The sequence below is a fragment of the Silurus aristotelis genome (genome assembly GCF_946808225.1).
Source record: "Silurus aristotelis genome assembly, chromosome: 29".
In the NCBI taxonomy this organism is placed as follows: domain Eukaryota; kingdom Metazoa; phylum Chordata; class Actinopteri; order Siluriformes; family Siluridae; genus Silurus; species Silurus aristotelis.
Window position 1 is genome coordinate 7,193,725 of NC_139602.1, and position 19,824 is coordinate 7,213,548.

A 19,824-nucleotide genomic window follows, 5' to 3' on the forward strand; every position below is an offset into this window, starting at 1 on the left:
ATGTAGCTATAAATAGATACAAAATACCAACATATTTACACGTATTTTTGATAGACAAATTGTTGCTGTGGTGTAACAGGGACACGTATAGCCACTCCAGGGCTGGGCTAAAATAAACTTAATTTGTTTAGAAAGAGGCGTGTCCTATCGGAACGCTCCGAGACAATGCTTTGGTGGTTACATATTTTACACAGGTTGACCCGAGTGATTCAGTGCGTGAGCATGACCGAAAGAGAACCAAGTCAAACCTGTTCCAGCATGATGCCCCTGTGCACAAAGCCAGCGCTATGAAGATCTGCTTTCCATGATGTTGAAGATCCCCTATTGTAGTGTTCCTGAATAACCATAAAATATCCACTAAAATCGAGGGGAACATCTTTACAAAATTGTCACGAAATCGCCAATGAAATCAACATAAAATTACCACAAACTCTTGAAGAACATCTTTCCAGAAAGAGTGGAGCCTAATAGAACTGCAAATAGAGACTCAATGTTGAAGGGGATGTTAAAAAAAAGCACAATCTTACAGTCAGGTGTTCACAGACATTTGGCTTTTAATTGTAATAAAACAAGCAGTGTTAGTCTTGAGAAATATGGAAATACTAAAGAAACAATCAGACACGCCATTTTTATTTAATATACAGAAATGACACCGGTACAAACAAGTGTGTGTGTGTGGTGGGCCAATTAGTTCCTGATCCCTCAGGAACATCCTTCCTCACAATGTGTAAAAAGGGGAAAAAAAAAAATAGGGCATCTCCACAAACATCACTGAGACGTCTGTCTCCTGTCCCACGTTTTTTACGAGGAGGAAAGGCACCGCCTCAACGTGACGAAAAGCTCGGAAAAGAAAGGTGCGAATGAGATCTCCAATTTCCTCGTGGTTACAAGTAGAGCTCCGGCAGGAGTGTGTGAGAACTCATCTGGAGTTTGTGTAATCCCTGAGACACGGCCGTCTCCGAGAGCAGGCCGACACATACGGCGAAGATGGAGAGACGCCGGCGGCAGTTGAGGATCACTGAAACACAGGAAAAAATTAATGATTGAATGAATAGCGCACTTTTATGCATGTCGTATGTCTGAGGTAAAAATTTCTGGATAAAAATTCAATGTTTCTGAGGTATGTTTTCAAAACACATAAAATACAAAGTCTGGCGTTTTTTTATTGACCATCCTGTTCCCCACTGAGTTCCTATTAACTCTTATGATAACCTCCACTTTTCTGGGAAGATGTTCCACTAATTGTGTGGAAATGTTTGTGGAGATTCTGTGGAGAATTGTGTGGCGATTCTGCGTAGAATTGTGTGGAGATTCTGTGGAAATGTTTGTAAAGATTCTGTGTAGAAATGTGTGGAGATTCTGTGAAAATGTTTGTGGAGATTCTGTGTAGAATTGTGTGGAGATTCTGTGTAGAATTGTGTGGAGATTCTGTGGAAATGATTGTGGAGATTCTGTGGAAATGATTGTGGAGATTCTGTGTAGAATTGTGTGGAGATTCTGTGAAAATGATTGTGGCGATTATTGTGGAGATTCTGTGGAAATGTTTGTGGAGATTCTGTGTAGAATTGTGTGGAAATGTTGGTGGAGATTCTGTGGAGAATTGTGTGGCGATTCTGCGTAAAATTGTGTGGAGATTCTGTGGAAATGTTTGTGGAGATTCTGTGTAGAATTGTGTGGAGATTCTGTGGAAATGTTTGTGGCGATTCTGTGTAGAATTGTGTGGAAATGTTTGTGGAGATTGTGTGAAAATGTTTGTGGAGATTCTGTTTAGAATTCTGTGGAAATGTTTGTGGAGATTCTGTGGAAATGTTTGTGAAGATTCTGTGTAGAATTGTGTGGAGATTCTGTGGAAATGATTGTGTGGAGATTCTGTGGAAATGATTGTGGAGATTCTGTGTAGAATTGTGTGGAGAATTTGTACTCATTCAGACACAAGGGTGTTAGTAATGTCAGGTACTGATGTAGGTGAGATGACAAGAGTGGTGTTCCAATTCACTTCAAAGGTATTCAACAAGGTTGGAGCTCTATAAGCAGTAAGATCTTCCACATCTTCCAACCGATGGAAAGCAGATGTTCATGGAGTTGGCTTTGTGCACAGGGGCTTTGTCATGCTAGGAATGTAACATTTGGATCTCCGAGATCAAGTGAAGCTAAAATTTCATCCTAATGTCTCCAAAGATCCTTTCTACCTTTAACTCTACCTCAGAGTTTCCGAACTCCACCTGCAACATCTTGTCCTCTTGCAAAATGTCCAGGTTTGCTTCATTTTGATCAAAATAAACAATGGAAAATACACGTTATACCCAAAGGTTTGTGAACACCTAAGCCTTGGTGTGTGCTTTTTAACATCCGATTTGCTGTTCTAATGAGCTCCAATCTTCTAGGAAGAGATTTTGTGAGAGAAGTTTTTGACAAAACAATGCAAATTTTTCCAATAACGCAGCTCAGCCACTGCAGCGCCTTCTTTACTATAGAGTGTGAATGTAAAGCGTTGATTGGGTGTTGGTTGTAGGATATGTGTGTGTGTGTGTGTGTGTGTGTGTGTGTGTGTGTGTGCGTGTGTGTGTGTGTGTGCGTGTGTGTGTGTGTATACCTCTAACGGCCTGCGCATTAGACGTGAGCACGAACACTCGGATGAGGGTGAAGCAGAGCGGAGAGTAATCGTGTTCCCAGATCACGGCAGGAATCAGAAGCACTTTGCCGTAGCAGGACAGCAGCAGAGCCTTCAGCACGTCAGACGTGTTCACAGAGACACCGTGGAGCTTCTGGAAGAACCACAGCGCTGATAAAACCCCTGCGCAATACACTCCTAGCTCTGACAACACACACACACACACACACTCATTCATCGTCTTGCTTGACGGACATTGTGTATGCAGCATGTATGCTACGCACCGAGAGCCGCCAGAGCGAACATCCCGTAAAAATCCCATTCCTTCGTGTATCTGATGAGGTCCGCAGGATCGCCGGTGACCTCCGAACTCTGGAGCCGCGACCACCTTAGGTACGCCTCGCACATCAGGCAGAAGATACACAGCTTCCAGTGGATCTGAAGAGGAAACACATGACCCCGATGGCATCACAGAGTAACGGTATTCTACACGGTTATAGCTCTGGAGACGATCTAAGAACGTGTGTGTTGGTGGGATTTTTGGTATTGCTCACATTGATCTGGGTGTTGAACAGGATGTGTCGGAATGCCTGGATTTTACACAAGATAGCGTCGATGAGAATAATGACCGGATCGTATTCGATGTACATGTCCACCGGCTTTGCACAAGATTTCTGGGGGGAAAAAAGTAAGAAAGAGAGACCGAGTTTTCCAGTCAAATTAGGGTATTAGGGTCTTCCCTAATTACACACATTTCAAACAACCAATCACTGATCACCACAGTTCCCAAGGACCAATCTCTAATCACCTTAATTCCCAACAACCAACCACTGAATGCCATTATTCCCTCAACTAATCACTGCTCATAGTTATCCCAACAATTACTGATCCCAAATGTACCCAAGGACCAAATACTGCTCAGTATTTTCCCCAACAACCAATCACCAATCAATAATGGTGTTAAGAGATTGGTTGTATAATGGAGGTCGGTATAAACCCAACAACCAATCACTGATCCCCGATGTACCAAAACAAAAAAATATTAATCACTATTACTAAGGACCAATCACCACAGTTCCCAAGGACCAATCTCTAATCACCTTAATTCCCAACAACCAACCACTGAATGCCATTATTCCCTCAACTAATCGCTGCTCATAGTTATCCCAACAATTACTGATCCCAAATGTACCCAAGGACCAAATACTGCTCAGTATTTTCCCCAACAACCAATCACCAATCAATAATGGTGTTAAGAGATTGGTTGTATAATGGAGGTCGGTATAAACCCAACAACCAATCACTGATCCCTGATGTACCAAAACAAAAAATATTAATCACTATTACTAAGGACCAATCACCACTGATCCCAACAACCAATTGCTAAACACCACAGTTCCAAATGACCAATCAATGCTCACTATTATTTCCAACATTGAATCACTGATCACAAATGTATATCCAAGGGCCAATCACTGATCACCAATATTCCAAAGGACCAATCACTAATCACCATTGTTCCAAACAACCTATCACTGAACACCAATGTACCCAAAGATCAATGACTAATCACCATTAATTCCATGCAACAATCACCACTGATCACAACATCCAATAACTAATGGCTACTGTTACCAGTCACTAATCCCCATTATTCCAAACAACCAATCACTGATCACCACTATTTCCAAGAATCAATCACTAATTTCCAGTTTAGCTAAGAACCAATCCCTAAGCACCACTGCTTGTACCTAAAAAACAATCACCATTATTCTAAATCACGAGTCACCATTATTTCAAAAGACCAATCACCACTGATCGCATCAACCAATCCCAAATCACCAAAGTTCCCAACAACCAACCACTGATCACCATTATTCCAAAGCACCAATCTCCACTGATCCTAACAACCAATTGCTTAGCAGCATAGTTCCCATCAACCAATCATTGATTACTATTATCCCAAAGGACCAATCACCAATGATCTATCAACTAACACCAAATTTCCAATAACCAATCAGGGATCACTATTACTCCCAATGACCAATCACACCTCAGGTGACTCATCCCCCTCCCCAGCCACTCTGTAACACTCATCGTCTCTTCCTTCTTCGTGTCCCGACATGCAAATAATCATGACGGTCTGGTGATGCCACGTGACTTCCGGCGGCTGACCCGCTCTCTGTACAGTCCAGTGTGAAATCATGGCGCGTGTTAATCGCGACACACTCACGCATATCGTGATCTTGACGATGCCGTTGCTGTAATCGCGGTGCAACTCCGCAGCCTCCTCGTTACATTCGATGCATCTAAAACGCGCCGTCATGTTTTCACGGCGCACGCCGTCTGACGAGCACCGACTTCCGGGGTTGTTCGTCGTCCAGTGTCCTTGGCATGCTGGGAAATTGAGTTCCTCTTAGGTAAGGATGCAACGTCTGAGGGCGGAGCGCGGAACTCCATTACCCACGATGCCCCGCGCTATCACCTGCGCAACGTCCAAAACATGGCACCTGCTGACAGGGCTGCAGCTGCTGTTGCGGCAGCGCTCTGTTTGCTGTGTCTGCTTCACGGGGCCGCCTCCGCCGAGCACCTCGCCTTCTTCGACGGCGAGCCGACCGAGCGCGGCTGCAGCCCGAAGTCCGACTGGGAGGAGTTTCCCCCAGACTGCGGTGAGTCCACGTCGCGAAACGTCGCCTGTATTCCGGAGAGGGAGGAGTTAGCTAGCCTCCGTTTCCCACCTGTATTCGCACAAACCACGCCCAATGCGCGACTACTATTAAATATTTATGAACGTATATGTATTTTTTTTCCTTTTCTTTCCTTTCTTTCTTTCTTTATTCACCGAACGTATTTTATTCACCTGTTTCGAAAAAAATGTGTCTTTTGGAATACGGGTGGGGAAAACCTTGTCTTGTGTTTTCATTCTTACTTCCGGGTTCGTGGGATCGTCAGAGGTCACGTGATTCATTCGTTCATTCATTCATTCGTTCGTTCGTTCATTCATTCGTTCATTAAATTATTTGTTTATTATGGATGGTTCTGATCCGGGTGAATCTCACACACACACACACACACACACACACAAACACACATTAGTTTTAGTGTCGCCATAGCAACCAGGTGAGCATAGGGGACGTAGTAGAAGACGGAGACGTCGGAACAAACCCTGGACACGTGTGTCCCAGGTTGAGACTTGTTTGGCCCGTTCCCAAATCAAAAGAGACTGAAAATAATAAGGCGCCGCCGCATCGCGATTTCTTCTCTGAGGCATTCTGGGTAATGTTTGGTGCTGAAATATTCATTTGTGCGATCGTCTTTTTCCTTCCCAGATCCCAATGTTTTCCAGCTGGAGGATCCGGAGTGTGAGGACGGCAGTTCGGCCTGCGAGTCGGTCTTCTCTCTGAACGCAGAGAAGATCCTGGTGAGTGCCGGGGTGTGACTCCGCCCACTTCGACAAAAAAACAAACAAACACAAATATGTGGAATGTGGTCTATAGTTTAGATGGTCTATAGTAGCTCAATTTAACTTTGGCAAACTTCTTTCATTAAATTCATGAGGCGGTCACATTCGAACGGTCAGCCCGACCATTATTGGTTTTCCAACATCTGAAGGACCCCCGAACCCACCTCTAGGTTTTGTAAAGGAGTGCTGCATTAGGTGACCTGGCCTTCACAATCACGGTCTAAATCTAGTTGAAATGGTCTGGGAGAGTGAAGGAAAAGCAGCTTACAAGCACTCAGCACCTCTGGGAACTCCTGAGTGCTTGGATCCTTGATTTTTATTATTCTAGGGAGGAGGGTGCTTGGACCCCTATTGGGAATTCCCTCCGGAGCTAAATGCATGAATTCTTTTTTATTTTCTTTATATATTTAAATTTACAATTACAATATTTAATTACTGTATACCTTTATACCTTTTGCTATTTTCAAATCGATTTATTTATTCATGTTTATTATTTCTAATTTCTTCGTATTTAAAAAAATTTATTTATTGATTTGCGTTTATTTATTTTTTGTTTTTTTTTAAATAAAATGTTTTTAACTGAATAATAAATTTGTGTTATTTTTTTTATATTTTTTTACATTAAACTTTTGTCATTATTTGTTTTCATGTACAGTATAGGTTGTTTGTTTGTTTATTATTATTATTATTTTAACTCCCCTGCATTAAGGATGAAGGTTAAATTTAAATGTGTGTGTGTGTGTGTGTGTGTGTGTGTGTGCGCACTCAGAGCCAGGCCAGGATGTTTGTAGAGCAGCGGCGCTTTCCATTTCCCGTCGATGACCCCAACATCAACGAGGAGCTCGGTATGCTCTCTCTCTCTCTCTTTCTCTCTCTCTCTCTCTCTTTTCTCCTATGAAGTGTGTGTGTGTGTGTGTGTGTGTGTGTGTGTGTGTGTGTGTGTGTCATGCGGTGAGGTATTGACGTGAGTGTGTGTCGCCGCTCAGCCATCGGCTACGTCCTCATCGGCAACGCTCTCTACGATGAAGCCATCAAACACTTCTCTCTGTTACTGCAGGTCAGTTCTGCAGCTCCTCAAGTGTAAAATCGCATTTCTGTTTTGTTTTATATGAAGCGATGATGTAATTAAGAAGGAACTGATGCTTGTTGATGTTCAGGGAGATCCAGAGCTGGTCAGCGCCATGTACGGGAAAGGGATCGCCTACGGGAAAAAGAGCTTACAGGTAAGATGCCGTGCCTCAGGTGTGTGTGAAGTGGAAAGAGGTTCTGGAGATTCTTCAGCTTTGATCTCCTTCTCTTCTTTTTAAACTGTAGGACATAAAGAACGCTGACTTGGCACTTTACGAGCTAAGCAGAGTGATCTCACTGGAACCCAACAGGCCAGAGGTGTATGAACAGAGAGCAGAGGTGTGTATACACACACACGTGCGAGATGTATGAGACGTTCAAGTTGTGGCCACACCCACTTTACTGAGACACACAAAGGCCACACCTACTTTAGTACACATTTTGGGATGCAGGCAACCCCTGATAATTTGCGCCTCGGAAAAGTTGCGGGAATCCGCAGCGGGACCGAATGTTCAGGAACGTTAGGAATTACATTTTAAACTATGTTTTAAATTCGGTCAAATACTGTTACGTTTATAAAGTGACATAATGTCTAGATTAATTCACTAAGGTACCATATGGGCTGCAGGGGTGTGTCTAAAATTCGAGGACTTCCTGAACTCGAGGGGGTTCTGCGAGTTCCGGGGGGACACTGTAGTGTTATTTATTTGAGTTGTGTGTGTGTGTGTGTGTGTGTGTAGATTCTCTCTCCTCTTGGGCGGATTAGTGAAGCTCTAAGCGACCTCACTACAGCCATTCAGCTGCAGCCTTCAGCACGACTTTACCGTCACCGAGGAACCCTGCTCTTTATTTCAGAGGTACACACACAGTAAACCCTTTACAGCCACAAAAGACTAGACAATTCAACTCCTGTTAGGAATTAGCTTTGCATGGTGATTGTCTGGTGTGTGTTCAGGACTACATCGCTGCTATGGAGGACTTCCAGCAGTCTCTGGAGCTGAAGAGAAACCAGCCGATCGCCATGCTTTATAAAGGCCTCACCTTCTTCCACAGGGGCCTGCTTAAGGTAAAATTATTACTTGATTTAGGGTTCAGTAACTCTGGGGTCAAGTAACCCCCCCCCCCCCCCCCGGGGGGGGGGTCAAGTAACCGTCCCCTCTCCTTGGGGTCAAGTAACCGTCCCACCCTGGGGTCAAGTAACTGTCCCCTCTCCTTGGGGTTCAGTTACTTTCTCTTGGGTCAAGGAACTTCCCCCGGGGTTCATGGAACTCCCCCTGGGGGTCATGTAACATTTTTTGGGGTCCATTTACTTCATTGTCTGTCCTCTTAGTTCCCCTGGGATCCATTTACTTAACCCAGGGTGTAACTTCTCCTGGCCTTTATTTACTTTCCTTGAGACCCAGTTACTTTCCCAGGGGTTTATTTACTTTTTCTGGGGTCAAATAACTTCCCCCTTTTGGGGTCTATTAACTCTCCCTGAAGTCCAGGAACCTCCAGGAAGTCGCTCTTCTTGGTATCCAGTAATTCTATAAATGTTTTACACAGGAGGCGATCGAGACATTTAAAGATGCGCTGAAGTTGAAGTTGGACTTCATCGATGCCCACAAAAGCCTGGCTCAGGCATACAGGTGACATACACACCCTCCTCTCATCTCATAATCTTACCGTACTGAAATTTAGACTTAAGTTCCTGCGGTTACCTCCCTGTATTTAAAGATGTACGTGTGGTTCCCCGGATCACGTTTTGCGTTTTCACACTCGTCCACTTTTGATGTGCGTATGCTTAGGGAGTTGGGTGATTTCAACAGTGCCATGGAGAGTTTCCAGAAAGCTTTGCTGCTGAACCAGAATCATCTCCAGTCTCTGCAGCTCAGAGGGATGATGCTGTATCATCATGGCAGCCTGCAGGACGCCATCGGCAACTTCAAGGCAAGGACTTAGTAGAAAATTGGGGTCGAAACAACCGCGGTTGTTGCCCGTGAAACGTCACGAAGTGTATTAAAATGTTTTTCACGCCTGCTGTTTGTTGTGCAGAGATGCCTGCAGTTGGAGCCGTATAACGAGGTGTGTCAGTACATGAAGGGTCTGAGTCACGTGGCTATGGGACAGTTCTACGAAGGCATCAAGGCTCAGACGAAAGTAATGCTAAATGATCCCCTGCTGGGCCAAAAAGCAAGCTCTGAATATCTAAAAGTCAAATACCTCAGAGGTATGAAACTCCTGAAAACACTGCTCCTCACGATCCCTCTGTCTGGGGTCCAGTAACTCCACTCTGTGTCCACTAGCTTCCTCCCAGGATTTACCTACTTTCCATGGAACCCAGTTACTTTTTTCGGAGTCCAGTTTTTCTCTTTGGGGTCTACTTACTTCTCTGTAATCCAGTTACTTTCCCTATGGTCGAACGTCTCCTGGTGTCCAGTAACTCTCGTTTGGGTCCACTAACTTTCCTTGAATTTCCTTAAATCCCCTGGGGTCAGTAACTGTTTCTGGTTTCCAGTAACTCTTCCTGGGGTTTGTTACTCTTCTCGGCATCCAGTTACTCTCCATGGGGCATGGTAACACTTTTGGGGTCTGGTGACACTCTTTGGGGGTACCTCCTCTCCCTGTTGTCTACTCTTCCTTGGGCTTATTTACTTTTCCTGTCTCCTCAGTATCTTTATTTTAGCACCACACTTTTGCTTGTTCTTTGAATTTCTTTGTTGTTCTTCCAGAATACTCTCGCTATTTGCACTCTCACCTGGACATCCCTGTAGCAGAATACAACGTGGACCAGGATCTTCCAGGGAACTTTAAAAATCACTGGGCTAAAAACCTGCCCTTCCTTATAGAGGACTACGAAGAGCAGCCTGGACTTCAACCACACATCAAGTCAGTGTATTTTTTCAGAAGCAGAATCACGCCTGTATTTGATCATAATCGGTCTCTGAGCATTAGTTTTGGCACCCCTCTGCATGTTTGTTTTGTTTTTACCCCAAGGGATGTTCTACCTCAGGATTTTGACAGTTACTCGGCAGAGGTGCAGAAGCTGATCTGTACGGCGGATCATCTCGGCACGCTCATGCAGTATAACACGTCAGGGTTCTTGTCCAACCAGCGCATCCACAGAGGTCAGTCAAACCCCTTCTCCCCAGTAATGACTTCTGCAGAAGAGTAGAATATTGCTATTAAAATTTTTTCACCTGTGTGAAGCCATGGGTCTGGCGGCCATCGAGGTGATGCAGGCGATGCAGCGGACGTGGAGTAACTCGAAAGTGCGTGTCAACGGCAAAACCAGGCAGCTGCAGTGGAGAGACATGTTCGACATCGCCGTGAAATGGAGGAGGTACCGCTTTCAAATCGGATCGACCGATTTTGCTTGATAAAATTATTTTCCAGACAAGGCATCTGAGATATAAGTGTGTGTGGGTGTTGTAGGATTGCAGAACCAGATCAGCCCGTTCTGTGGTTGGATCAGATGCCAGAACGGAGCCTGAGCAGAGGATTTAATAATCACATCAATCTGATCAGGTGCTACAACAAACAACCTTCTATCTGACCAGTCTGAACCAGTTCTCTGTAGTTTTCCATCAGATTTTAAGCTGCTGTCCAGAATAAGGTGTGCTCCAGAAATCCTCTTCAGATCCTAGAAAGAAAAAAAATCCTGATGTGTTTCGTAATAAGGTGCTAACAGGAGTTATATTAAAAAACTGAATATATGATTGACTGTATAACAAGAAGTCTGATTCATGGTTTTAGAATCAGGCAGAGAAGAGCAAGAATTAGAGTATCAGATATCAGACCAAACATACCAGTTATCAGACTAAACATATCGGATTAAATATATCAGATATCAGGCCAGACACACCAGTTATCAGACTAAACATATCGGATTAAATATTAGATATCAGACTAAACATATTGGATTAAATATATCAGATATCAGACTAAACATATTAGATATCGGATTAAACATATCAGACTAAACATATCGGATTAAATATCAGATATCAGACTAAACATATCAGATGTCAGACTAAACAGATCAGATATCGGACTTAACATCAGATATTGAACTTAACATATCGGGTTAAACATATCAGATATTGGACTAAACATATCAGATATCAGACCAGATATACTAGGTTTCGGACTAAACATATCCGATATCGGACTAAACATATCGGATTAAACATATCAGCTATTTGACTAAACATCATATATCGGACTAAACATATGTTCCATCCAATATGTTTAGTCCGATATCTATGTTTAGTTTGATATCTGATGTTTAATCTGTTATGTTAAATTTGAATTTGATCTTTTTAGTCTGATATGTTTAGTCTGACATTTGATATGTTTAATCCGATATGATCTGACATCTGATTTCAGATGTCGGACTAAACATATCAGACTAAATATATCAAATTTAAACATATTGGACTAAACATCAAATATCCTACAAAAAATTTCGGATATCTGACTAAACATATTAGATTAAACATCAGACTAAACACTAAATTAAACATATTGGACTAAACATAACATGAAACATCAGATATTAGAGAAAATATCGGACTGAACATATCAGATGAAACACATCAGACAAAAACCTGAAGTCTGAGAAAACATGTTGGTTATCAAACTTAATAAATTGGATATCAGAGAGAACAAATCAGATACCGGACAAAAACAAATCGGATGCTGGAGAAAAAATGTCCGATAGCAAAGAACAGACTAAAGTTGTTTATATTGTAGAAAACAAGTCCAGGAAGTCGGGAATACAGTGAGGGGAAAAACAAATGGCATATCAGACTAAACATCAGATACTGTCAAGAATGTGCTGGATATTGGCAGAACTTGTCTGATATCTCTGAGGATGTGTCAGATGGTGGAAAACAATGTCGGATCCTATAGCAGCGAGGGCCCGGAAGTGTATTTTATTTTTTTTACAAGTACAAAGATTTCAGAATAAACATTTTTAAAAAGTGTGTGTTTGATGTCCAAGGGGTCAAATCATCAACATCAGATACATGGAGTACTTTGGCAGCATCCTCGACTTTATCAAAGACAGAATACTGGTGTATCACGGGTAAGTTGCTGCCGCCGCTGCTGCTGCCACTGCCGCTGCCACCTCTGCATTTAGCTTCGAGTGCGTTTAACCATTTAACAGCGTCTCTCTTTCGCTCTTTTTTTCCCCCCAGTGCGTATAACCCACGAGGAGTGCAGGAAGTGAAACAGGCCCTGGAGAACGTCAGCAAAGTGGAGGACCTGCTGCCTATCATGAAGGTAACACCGTCAAGGCTCCTCCTCAAAAGTGGATAAATAAATGATACAATACTACACGTATTATTTTGTTTTTCTGCGTGAATACTGGATTGTGATTGGCTGGAAGGAAGGTCAGGTGTGTTGTGTGTGTGTGTGTGTGTGTGTGTGTGTGTGTGTGTGTGTGTGTGTGTGTGTGTGTGTGTGTGTGTGTGTGTGTGTGTGTGTGTGTGTGTGTGTGTGTGTGTGTGTGTGTGTGTGTGTGTCTAAAGCAGTTCAACAGTAAAACGAGAGACGGCTTCACGGTGAACTCGAAGGTCCCGAGTACGAAGGATCCCGGGATCGAGTACGACGGCTTCACCATAACCATCACAGGAGACCGGTCCGTTCTCACGCCTTTCTGACCTTTAACCTTTCCTCAAGCTCTCCCCTCCCCCCCAACTTCCTGTTTTTGTGTTGAAGATGAAGCGGACAAAGGTCTGAGTTTCTCCCACAGGAACCAAGAATCGTTTGGCTTTCACTTCCTTTTTCTTCAGCGCTCCATCAGTTCATGAGACTTTGTCTCGGTTTGTGTGCATGTGTCTCGGTCTGTCTCAGTCTTTGTGTCTGTGTCTTCGTCTGTCTCGGTTTTGGTGTTTGTGTCTCTGTCTGTCTCAGTCTTTGTGTGTCTGTCTGTGTCTCTGTCTGTCTCGGTTTTGGTGTTTGTGTGTCTGTCTGTCTGTGTCTGTCTCGGTTGTAGTGTCTGTGTCTCTCAAGAAAATTCAAACAAGCTTCATTGGCATGACTGTGGTACAGTTTAACAAAAGCATTGCCCATCCATCCATCCATCTTCTTTGTCTTGTCTCTGTATTTCTTTCCTATATCTCACTCCTCTCTTCTCTGTTCTCTTTTACTCCATTTGTCTCTCTTTCTTTTTGTTTACTCTGTATGCTCTCTTTTACTTTCTGTCTCTATCTTTGTCTCTTTCTTTTCTCTTTATGTCCCCCTTTACTGTCTCTCATTCTCCCCTCTTTTTTTGTCCTCTTTCACTTTTTCTTCTCTCTTGTCTGTTAATTAAGTCAGTATTTCCGTGCGTGCGTGCGTGTGTGTGGTCTTTCCAAACTATACATCACGCTTCATTGTTGAGACCTCGTTAGGGAGAGGTTATGCTGTGGTCAGATCATAATAAGAACACACACGAACACACACGTCTGATTCATATTGATTTGATGTTTTTTATGCCGTCATTATGGATTATAAAAGCGTGGTCATGATTTGTGTGTGTGTGTGTGTGTGTGTGTGTGTGTGTGTGTGTTTCTGTTTATTTACATGGAGATGTGAAATAATGATGGTGGTGTTTCAGTGGTGCCTCAGGGATTCTATTGAATAAATGGTGTGTGTGTGTGTGTGTGTGTGTGTCCGTCCGTCCAGTGTGGGAAACATGCTGTTCTCAGTGGAGACTCAGACCACAGAGGAGAGGACGCAGCAGTACCAGTCTGAGATCGAGGCTCTTTATAAAGACCTGACGACGAAAGGCAAAGCGCTCATGCTGTCCTCAGAGCTGGGGGTGTGTCTCTGTCCTCTCTCTCTCTCCCCCTCTCTCTCTCCCTCTCTCTCTATCTCTCTCAATCTCCTTTCTTTCCTCCTCTCCCTCCCTCCCGCTCTCTCTCTATCTTTTGTCTCTTTTTTGTCTCTCTGTCTCTATCTGTCTCTACACACATATACATATATACATACAGTGAGGAAAATAAGTATTTGAACACCCTGCTATTTTGCAAGTTCTCCCACTTAGAAATCATGGAGGGGTCTGAAATTGTCATCGTAGGTGCATGTCCACTGTGAGAGACATAATCTTAAAAAAAAAATCCAGAAATCACAATGTATGATTTAGTTATATGTATGATTTAGTTATAGTATGATACAGCTGCAAATAAGTATTTGAACACTTGACAATGTCAATGAAAGTCAATGCTAATATTTGGTACCGTAGCCTTTGTTTGAGGTCAAACGTTTCCTGTAGTTTTTCGCCAGAATCTTGATATGCTTCTTACAGAGCTGCTCCTTGGTTATCCTGGCTGTGTGCTTCGGGTCATTGTCATGTTGGAAGACCCAGCCTCGACCCATCTTCAATGCTCTAACTGAGGGAAGGAGGTTGTTCTTCAAAATCTCGCAATACATGGCCCCAGTCATCCTCTCCTTAATACAGTGCAGTCGCCCTGTCCCACGTGCAGAAAAACACCCCCAAAGCATGATGCTACCACCCCCATGCTTCACAGTAGGGATGGTGTTCTTGGGATGGTACTCATCATTCTTCTTCCTCCAAACACGTTTAGTGGAATTATGACCCAAAAGTTCTATTTTGGTTTCATCTGACCACATGACTTTCTCCCATGACTCCTCTGGATCATCCAAATAATCATTGGCAAACTTAAGACGTCCCTGGACATGTGCTGGTTTAAGCAGGGGAACCTTCCGTGCCATGCATGATTTCAAACCATGAAGTCTTGGTGTATTACCAACAGTAACCTTGGAAACGGTGGTCCCAGCTCTTTTCAGGTCATTGACCAGCTCCTTCTGTGTAGTTCTGGGCTGATTTTCACAAGACTCTCCAGCCTTGTGAAGGTGTACAATTTTGTCTCTATTGTCTTTGGACAGCTCTTTGGTCTTGGCCATGTTAGTAGTTGGATTCTTACTGATTGTATGGGGTGGACAGGTGTCTTTATGCAGCTAACGACCTCAAACAGGTGCATCTAATTTTGGATAATAAATGTAGTGAAGGTGGACATTTTAAAGGCAGACTAACAGGTCTTTGAGGGTCAGAATTCTAGCTGATAGACAGGTGTTCAAATACTTATTTGCAGCTGTATCATACAAATAAATAGTTTTAAAAATCATATATTGTGATTTCTGGATTTATTTTTTTAGATTATGTCTCTCACAGTGGACATGCACCTACGATGACAATTTCAGACCCCTCCATGATTTCTAAGTGGGAGAACTTGCAAAATAGCACTGTGTTCAAATACTTATTTTCCTCACTGTGTGTGTGTGTGTGTGTGTGTGTGTGTGTGTATGTATGTGTATATATATATATATGTGTGTCTGTATTGCTATTTGTGTCTCTCTCTTCTTTTCTTTCCCTATCATTCTTTCTCTGTATCTGTCTCTGTCACTCTGACTGTTTTCTGCCTTCTCTCTCTGTTGTCTCTCCCTCCCTCTCTCTCTCTCCCTCCTTTCTTTCTCTCTCTATCTATCTCTCCCATTCTCCTTTCTCTCCCCCCTTTCTCTCTCCCCCTCTCTTTTCACTCTTCTCTCTCTCACATATACTGTGTGTGTATTTCTGTCTCTATTGTTCTTTCTCTCTCTCTCACTCTCTGTGTGTATATTTCTATCTATCATTTGTCTCTTTTCTCTCTCTCTCTCTGCATGTCTTTTTCTAGGGTTTTTTTCTATCCGTCTCTCTCTGTCTGTCTTTTTTCTATTTGTTTGTTTCTTTTTGTTTCTGAGCCTCTTTCTTTCTGACTGTCTTTTCACTCTGACTCTTTGTTTCTCTCTCGCTCTCTTTGTTTTTTATTTTAGTGCAATGAAATGAACATTTGAGCCCCAAACAATAAAAAGAAAAAGAAAGAGACAAATATATTGTCTCCAAGTGCAAAAGTGAGTCAGGGCTTTGTGTGTGTGGCTCTGCCCTTTCTCTCTCTCTCGCTCTCTCTCTCTCTCGCTCAGCTTTTCTGTCCATCTCTCACATCTGTGTGTGTGTGTTTCTCTCTCAGTAGAAGAAACGTTTGGAAATGGGCCTGTAGCGAGGTCACATGACTGACATGAATTTATTAATACATCTCTCTCTCTCTCTCTCTCTCTCTCTCTCTCTCTCTCTCTCTCTCTCTCTCTCTGTAGGATTCAGATGCGGTGTGTAACCTCGTCCTCTCACTGGTGTATTATTTCTGTAACCTCATGCCCCTGTCCCGAGGCTCCAGGTACAGACGCGCGTCCGCTCTTTCCTCAGTTTTCTCAGTATTTTTTTTTTACTGGGCCAGATATTGATAATCATAAGCAAAAAATTATTTTCCAAGAAATTGAAAGTGTAAAAAAAAAAAAAAAAAAAGGTATCTTTTTGTGTGTGCGTGCGTGCAGCATCGTGGCCTACTCCGTGGTGATGGGAGCTATGATGGCGAGCGGGAAAGAGGTCGTTGGCAGAATTCCTGCTGGGAAGGTATGACGTTGGGTTCTTGTGCCGATTTTGGTGAATGAATCCTAGGGTATCTGGTGGAGTGACAAGGTTTTTGAGGTTAAACGGAGGTTAAAAGATCAGAACTTCATGACGTTGCATTTGTGTGTAATGTGGGAATTGTGGTGTGTGTGTGTCTGATCTTCACACTGGTGTGTGTGTGTGTGTGATCTTTCAGCTGGTGGATTTCGAGGCCATGACCAAGCCGAGCCCCGATCGCTTCACCAAAACCGCCAAGAGCTGGATGAACCTGAAAAGGTGAGGATTCTGCTGAGGAACAATGAATGATTTGTTTTACACAAGCAGCTTCGGGGACTGAGACGATCAGATTTCATATCCATTATATTTCTTTCTTTCTTTTTTTTCTTTCTTTCTTTATTTTCGCCCAGTGGACATCCAGAGAAATGTAGGGGTGCGTGCAGGATGGACAGATATGGATGGATACACAGATAAACAGATAGATAGACAGACAGATAGACCGATGGATAGATGGACAGATAGATCGGCTAGACAGATTAACAGACTGAGGGATGGATGGATGAATGGTGGATAGATAGATGAATGGATGGATGGATAGACAGACAGACTGATAGATGGACACAGACAGGCATGTAGATGGATGAATAGACGGATGGATAGAACACAGACAGACACATAGACGGATGGATAGAACACAGACAGACTATGCTGACACTTTTTCCATTTGTTGATCTGAAACCTGTTCCTTTGGTCATATTCCTGATTTTTTGTAAACATTTTAGTGAAGATCACATGCTACCACTTGATAGAGTTTCCATAGCAACTGTAACCCGAGGAACAGCTTAGCACACTTCCTGTCTTAACCAGTCCTGCTTCTCTCTCTCTCTCCCCCTCTCTCTCTCTCTCTCTCTCCCCCTCTCCACAGTCTGCCCAGCTGGTACCAGAACCTTCCATCCGTAGCCGAGACGTTCCAGTTTGCCAGAACCATGATCGAGGTCCTGAACACCGACTCGTCCTCACACTGTCCCAAGCGATCTTAAAGGACGTCAGTCCTCTCCTCAGTCTTCCATTATACAGATGTTTATAAAGATAATTGGTATTTCAGCCCCCGAAAAAAGCAAATAAACTCTCCCTTTCTAAATCGTATTTCAGTTCTTCTAAAATATCTCTGAGACAGTCGTTTTAATTTGTCTATGTTGGTGAGGACTTCAGACTTACGTCGTACAAGGGCTCATTACGTCCTCGTTGGTGCTCAGCATCTACTGCGAACTTATTTGTTGAGGAAGAACAGATTAGTTGAAATACGTTTTATTCACCGTTAAGTTTTTAACTCCTTTGTTTTCATATCGGGGGCTTCGAGGACAATTTACTGTGTTAGGAATTCAAGCTAAATTGAAATATCGAGATGTGAACCTTCTAAGAGCAGCGTTGGAAACGAATAAACGTCTCGAGTTTTCACGAATCTGTCCCGAATTAGTTTTTTTCATTTATTTATAGATATCTGTCTGTGTCTCTATCTAGCTATATCAATCCATCTTTCTATCTATCTATCTATCTATCTATCTATCTATCTATCTATCTATCTATCTATCTATCTATCTATATCTGTCTGTGTGTCTGTCTGTCTCTGTCTATCTGTCTATCTAATGTTTTTTTTGGCTGAAGATTTTTAGTTTTCTAATACTTCATTTCATTCCTCAATAAACTGAGTATTCCAAAAGTAGCAAACAACACATCTCCAGTGTGAAGGATCCCTCATTTAACCTCACAGTCTCTCTATCTCAAGCAAAGCCAAATATTTTGGAGGAACTAATTGTTCTTCATTCCCTTGAAACCTTCACCTGCCAAGAAACCTCCACTTCCTTCCAAGCCTGTCTCTCTCATTCAGTGGTCATTGTAGTTTTTCCAGCTGAGCACTCAGGGTGATTTAAATCCCTCAGTTGAATCTCTTGATCAAGGATCCAATAATGGCAGCTTTGCCACTGCAACAGTTTGACTTCCCATTCTGGTGGGCTCAAACAGACTGCCCCCAGTGTTTCACACAGCTCCTGATGTACACTGGACGATGTCTTTTAGCACACTGACTTATGAAAGTTGGTGCTCCCCATGACTTTGTATGCAGCCTTGTGCTGCCATCTGTTGGCATGTCGCAAAGCGAAACTTTTTGATACCTGTGCCCTGTTGCCCAGTGGCTTCCTCAGCGCTCCAAAGGAAGAACTATTGAGGGAAACTTGGGCTTAATGACTTTGTGGACTTCCGACATCTTTATCTTCTGGTTCCCACAAGGAATAATTCCACAATTTCCTCAATAAATCCCAGTTGGTTAGAAATGACCTTTTTGTATTCGTAATCCGTGTGAGAGTTGCTACTACAGAAACTTGTGGTAGGCCATCAGGGCCAGAATCACTGACTTATCTTTCAATTTTTTTTTTTCCATAAATATGTATTCAATTATTTCCAATAATTTATTCTCTTTATTGCGTAGCCTTTCTCTCGGTTGCGCTGCTTCCAGTAATGTTTGTTTATGTTAGAGTTTTTATCCAATCAGATTTCAGCGTTGATTGGGTAAAAAAGAACAATGAAGATGTCATTTTAACCATTTCACATTACTCAATCTGGGGCCCTCTAGAAGGCGTACAATCACCTCAGCATTTTCATGTCAGAGCTCGCAACCAGCATCTGTAGCAAACTGCACAAGGTTGAATATATATTTGTGTGGATTTAATACCTTTTTTTTATTTTTATTAATTCCACAATGTCTGACAGGAGAAGAAATCGATTCGGGCACATTTTTAAGAAAAGCCGGACATTGTGAGAAAAAATGGGCCCAAACATTTCAAAACATCTTTTTTATTATCCGTTTTATACTTTCGCGTTTGCTTTGGCACAATTTGCCTTCACATCAGATCAACAGGAAAACCTTAATCCCAGTGTTTTCTATGGTCTGCATCCTTTATATTTTTTCTGTTCCATTTCTTCTCCAGTTCGTTCCAGATTTATCTTGTGCCTTGAAAAATCCTCGTATTCACCATGTAAGTTACACCGTATGCAAAACTCCTATGTGGAGCTCAGTGATGGCTACGTGTACACTAATCCAGATATGTTTTAGTCTGAGAAAAGCTCTTTCGTTTTCAACCGTTTTCCCAAAAGTTGCAAAACGTCAGACGCTCGGCCATTTCCGCCTGTCGTTTATTTACTTTCCGACTCTTTGAAACGTCGACGCAACGACTAAAATCCTTTTGAAAGCCTCAGTTT

At 42.7% G+C, this 19,824-nt stretch overlaps 2 protein-coding genes and 1 long non-coding RNA gene across 6 annotated transcripts; 2 read left to right on the plus strand and 1 right to left on the minus strand.

Annotated features, from left to right (window-relative positions):
* Positions 1 to 538: 538 nt before the first annotated feature.
* Positions 539 to 4,978, minus strand: arv1 (ARV1 homolog, fatty acid homeostasis modulator). Its single transcript, XM_083535180.1, has 5 exons — positions 4,845 to 4,978; positions 3,166 to 3,285; positions 2,896 to 3,049; positions 2,594 to 2,815; positions 539 to 1,018 (listed from the first exon to the last, which is right to left on the minus strand). The coding sequence occupies exons 1-5, from the start codon at positions 4,935 to 4,937 to the stop codon at positions 885 to 887; spliced, it is 723 nt and encodes a 240-aa protein (XP_083391306.1). The 5' UTR covers positions 4,938 to 4,978; the 3' UTR covers positions 539 to 884.
* A 136-nt stretch (positions 4,979 to 5,114) lies between these two features.
* On the plus strand, positions 5,115 to 18,028 carry ttc13 (tetratricopeptide repeat domain 13; the record flags this gene model as incomplete). 4 transcript variants are annotated; one of them, XM_083535035.1, is made up of 23 exons in its annotated part: positions 5,115 to 5,280; positions 5,941 to 6,032; positions 6,844 to 6,919; positions 7,031 to 7,131; positions 7,232 to 7,297; positions 7,389 to 7,481; positions 7,883 to 7,999; positions 8,098 to 8,208; positions 8,688 to 8,770; positions 8,930 to 9,071; positions 9,177 to 9,351; positions 9,854 to 10,010; positions 10,119 to 10,249; positions 10,332 to 10,464; positions 10,557 to 10,649; positions 12,127 to 12,210; positions 12,323 to 12,407; positions 12,656 to 12,765; positions 13,794 to 13,929; positions 16,260 to 16,339; positions 16,497 to 16,575; positions 16,769 to 16,848; positions 17,495 to 18,028. In XM_083535035.1, 23 exons carry the CDS (start codon positions 5,115 to 5,117, stop codon positions 17,607 to 17,609), a joined length of 2,505 nt encoding a protein of 834 aa, XP_083391161.1. In that variant the 3' UTR covers positions 17,610 to 18,028. The 4 variants fall into 4 exon arrangements, with proteins under 4 accessions (XP_083391161.1, XP_083391162.1, XP_083391163.1 ...); XM_083535036.1 differs by having other exon boundaries at positions 12,659 to 12,765; XM_083535037.1 differs by having other exon boundaries at positions 7,061 to 7,131.
* On the plus strand, positions 10,656 to 11,801 carry LOC310722642. Its single transcript, XR_014532432.1, has 2 exons — positions 10,656 to 11,207; positions 11,243 to 11,801. It is a non-coding gene; the product is annotated as an uncharacterized lncRNA (long non-coding RNA).
* Positions 18,029 to 19,824: the final 1,796 nt, after the last annotated feature.

Excerpts from the sequence above, each read along its gene's own strand:
- arv1 (XM_083535180.1), bottom strand. The coding sequence starts at position 4,937 with ATGACGGCGCGTTTTAGATGCATCGAATGTAACGAGGAGGCTGCGGAG. Across the intron at positions 3,050-3,165 it reads TGTTCAACACCCAGATCAAT|ATCCACTGGAAGCTGTGTAT; the intron begins GTGAGCAATACC and ends TTTCCTCTTCAG. Across the intron at positions 2,816-2,895 it reads GTTCGCTCTGGCGGCTCTCG|AGCTAGGAGTGTATTGCGCA; the intron begins GTGCGTAGCATA and ends GTGTGTTGTCAG.